Source organism: Mytilus trossulus, chromosome 2 (assembly GCF_036588685.1).
Source record: "Mytilus trossulus isolate FHL-02 chromosome 2, PNRI_Mtr1.1.1.hap1, whole genome shotgun sequence".
Taxonomy (NCBI): domain Eukaryota; kingdom Metazoa; phylum Mollusca; class Bivalvia; order Mytilida; family Mytilidae; genus Mytilus; species Mytilus trossulus.
The window spans coordinates 88,451,676-88,454,272 of NC_086374.1; the positions used below are offsets into that span (position 1 = coordinate 88,451,676).

General features: G+C 32.8%; 1 protein-coding gene across 1 annotated transcript; it reads left to right on the forward strand.

Moving 5' to 3' along the window:
* Positions 1 to 699: 699 nt before the first annotated feature.
* Positions 700 to 2,379, forward strand: LOC134705503 (uncharacterized). Its single transcript, XM_063564221.1, has 2 exons — positions 700 to 1,245; positions 1,970 to 2,379. Exons 1-2 carry the CDS (start codon positions 888 to 890, stop codon positions 2,047 to 2,049), a joined length of 438 nt encoding a protein of 145 aa, XP_063420291.1. The 5' UTR covers positions 700 to 887; the 3' UTR covers positions 2,050 to 2,379.
* The last annotated feature ends 218 nt before the right edge of the window (positions 2,380 to 2,597 follow it).

Here is a 2,597-nt window from a genome sequence, read left to right on the forward strand (position 1 = left end):
AAACTAAGGGTGATCTCAGGTGCTCCGGAAGGGTAAGCAGATCCTGCTTCACATGTGGCACCCGTCGTGTTGCTTATGAGTTAACAAATCCTAAAGTCTAATAGTTTAATTCGGTAGATCACATTTATGATAAGGGAAGGGGTTTGGATTTACGACGTAAGAAACATATCTGATATCATTTGTGGAACGGTTATTCCATAACGGCCAAACAACTCTTCAATCAGTATGAAGTCAACCCAGTATCATAAAAAGCAATAGACATGAAGCACATATATAAATGTACTCGGAGTTAAGAAAAAACTTAATTTTTGTCCTCAGTGCTCTTCAACTTCGTACTTTATTTTGCCTTTTGAAAATTTTGTTGTTCAAGCGTCTTTTGTATACGAAAAGCGCGTCTGGCGTATTTATATTTGTTTTTATCCTGGTATCTATGATGAATTTATTATCAACGTCTAATATAACTTATGAATGAAAAATGCTTTCTCAGACATCAATGCATACGACTTGATACGAGGAACACCATGGGTGCCATAAGTAGGTCAGATGCTAGTTCTAAGTTAAGGCACGTCATCTTCACATGTTTTATACAAATCAATGCTCTCTGACGTAAACAACACCTATCATTACAATCACCTTACGTTGAGAAGGACCGTATATTATCCAATGTAAACTAAGTAATATCGCATTAATATTGACATAGTGAGAGTCGTAGCATTAGAATCTAAATCAACTAACTAGACCGCATAGTTTTATTTGTTTATACATATTCAAATTGAACACATTTTGAGTTTTTAAGATTGTTTGACTTTTTTTAAACAAGACAAGGATACAGATTGAATATAAGACGTTCGGGTACTATCAGCAGACAGTGGATCAAAACAAACACAATGGGATCAGCAGCTACAAAATATAATGAAAACGTACAAGTAGCTTCGGTTTTTCTGGCTATAAGAACCAAGAAGTTTAAAAGAGCTACGGATTTGTTTTCGAAAGGTAACATTATTAATTGTATTGACTTTGAAGGGCATACACCACTTATTGAAGCCTGCCGTGGTGACAGACACTCCGAATCTGAAAAGGAAAGAGAACAATTTGTCAACTTTCTCCTACAGAATGGAAGCAACATTTCCAAACCAGATGTATACGGATGGACAGCTGCAATGTATGCTGACGAAAATAATCATTACTCCATAGCTAGGAAATTGAATAGCATTGAAGGCAAAATAAGTTGCTACAAAAAACGAGGTAAGTTTCAATGAATGATGTTAACAATAACTCTTTGAAAGGGGATTCCTAAATAAGACATTATTATTTTATTTCGTGATTGAATTTGTATCAATAAAGATTCAACACTGGCAAGAAAAAAAAGGAATCGAAATCAAACTATAAACAAGCGAACTTGAAAAGTCAAATAAGAAGAGGTTCTGGAAAAAAACATATTTACTATTGATCATACACTTGTACATAATGCTGGCATTAATGCAGCTAAGGATAGGTTTATTTTGGTTAGTTTTGATTGTATTAATTCAAATTGTTTTACATGTTGTTGTTGTTGGTCATTTTCATATCTCACAGGTATCTTGTTTTACCTGTATGACAATGATTAATTTAAAACAAATCATATTGAAAATAAAATAATTGTTTTTTTGCGCTTTAAATTATTCAAATCATTGTCAACATGTATAGCCAGGTAAAAAGAGTGATAAAAGACATCTTTGAGGTTAAAAGGGCACAGAAAAACGGAAAACAATAGTTAAGCAAAACTATTCATTTGATTGTGTTTTCGTGTCATTTCAAAGTTATAAAACATACTTTTCAACATATTGTTTATATTTAAACGCGAGTAATTTCTACTTTGCTATACCTAATTGATTGTTTGGTATCTGCCTCACTTGAATAGTCGGTGTAAAAAAAATATAAGTTATTATTTTATTAACGATCGATTAAAACCTTGTTTTGTATTTTGCAGCTGATCCACCATTCAACTTTGTTCAGAATGAAGATGATGAAATCATTGAAGAAGAATCTGTGTCAGTGTTAATTCGTTGACCTCAATTTGTAAAACATTACCAAACGGACAATAGTAATAACAGCCTTTTGTAAGGTATGAAGCTACAAAATCTAACCAACACGTATTGCATATGAAAACAATTGAAATCATGCTGTCCTATAGTCGTAAACTGCTGTTTATAACAGAGAAGATACTGAGTAACAACGTTGTAACAATTCAGGAATACCCGATCTTGTGTATTGGCAAAACTGAATTGAGAGTGATAGGCGACAGGAATCTAGATCTTAAGTTTCTGAACGTCGTCGTATAACACGAAGAACAATGAATGACATTAGAGAGTCTCAATAAACGATTTATATCAGCTGCGCTTGCATCATATAACATTGATAGTTTTCATACGATCTAGTTTATTGTTGATTTGAATAAACAATTTTTGTTACTTACTGAGATGAGTTGAGTGATTTTCCTGTACTGATTGCTAGTATGCACACAGTATGTATAGGTCTTGATATCAGAATTTAGATATTTTCTGAAAAATAATTCACAACTGTTATGTTAATTGAAACAGGATATAATGTATTGACAC

What these genes read in the sequence shown, in the direction of transcription:
- LOC134705503 (XM_063564221.1), top strand. Translation starts at nt 888, where the DNA reads ATGGGATCAGCAGCTACAAAATATAATGAAAACGTACAAGTAGCTTCG. An exon ending in AAGTTGCTACAAAAAACGAG is followed by an intron (nt 1,246 to 1,969) that starts GTAAGTTTCAAT and finishes TGTATTTTGCAG; the next exon opens with CTGATCCACCATTCAACTTT.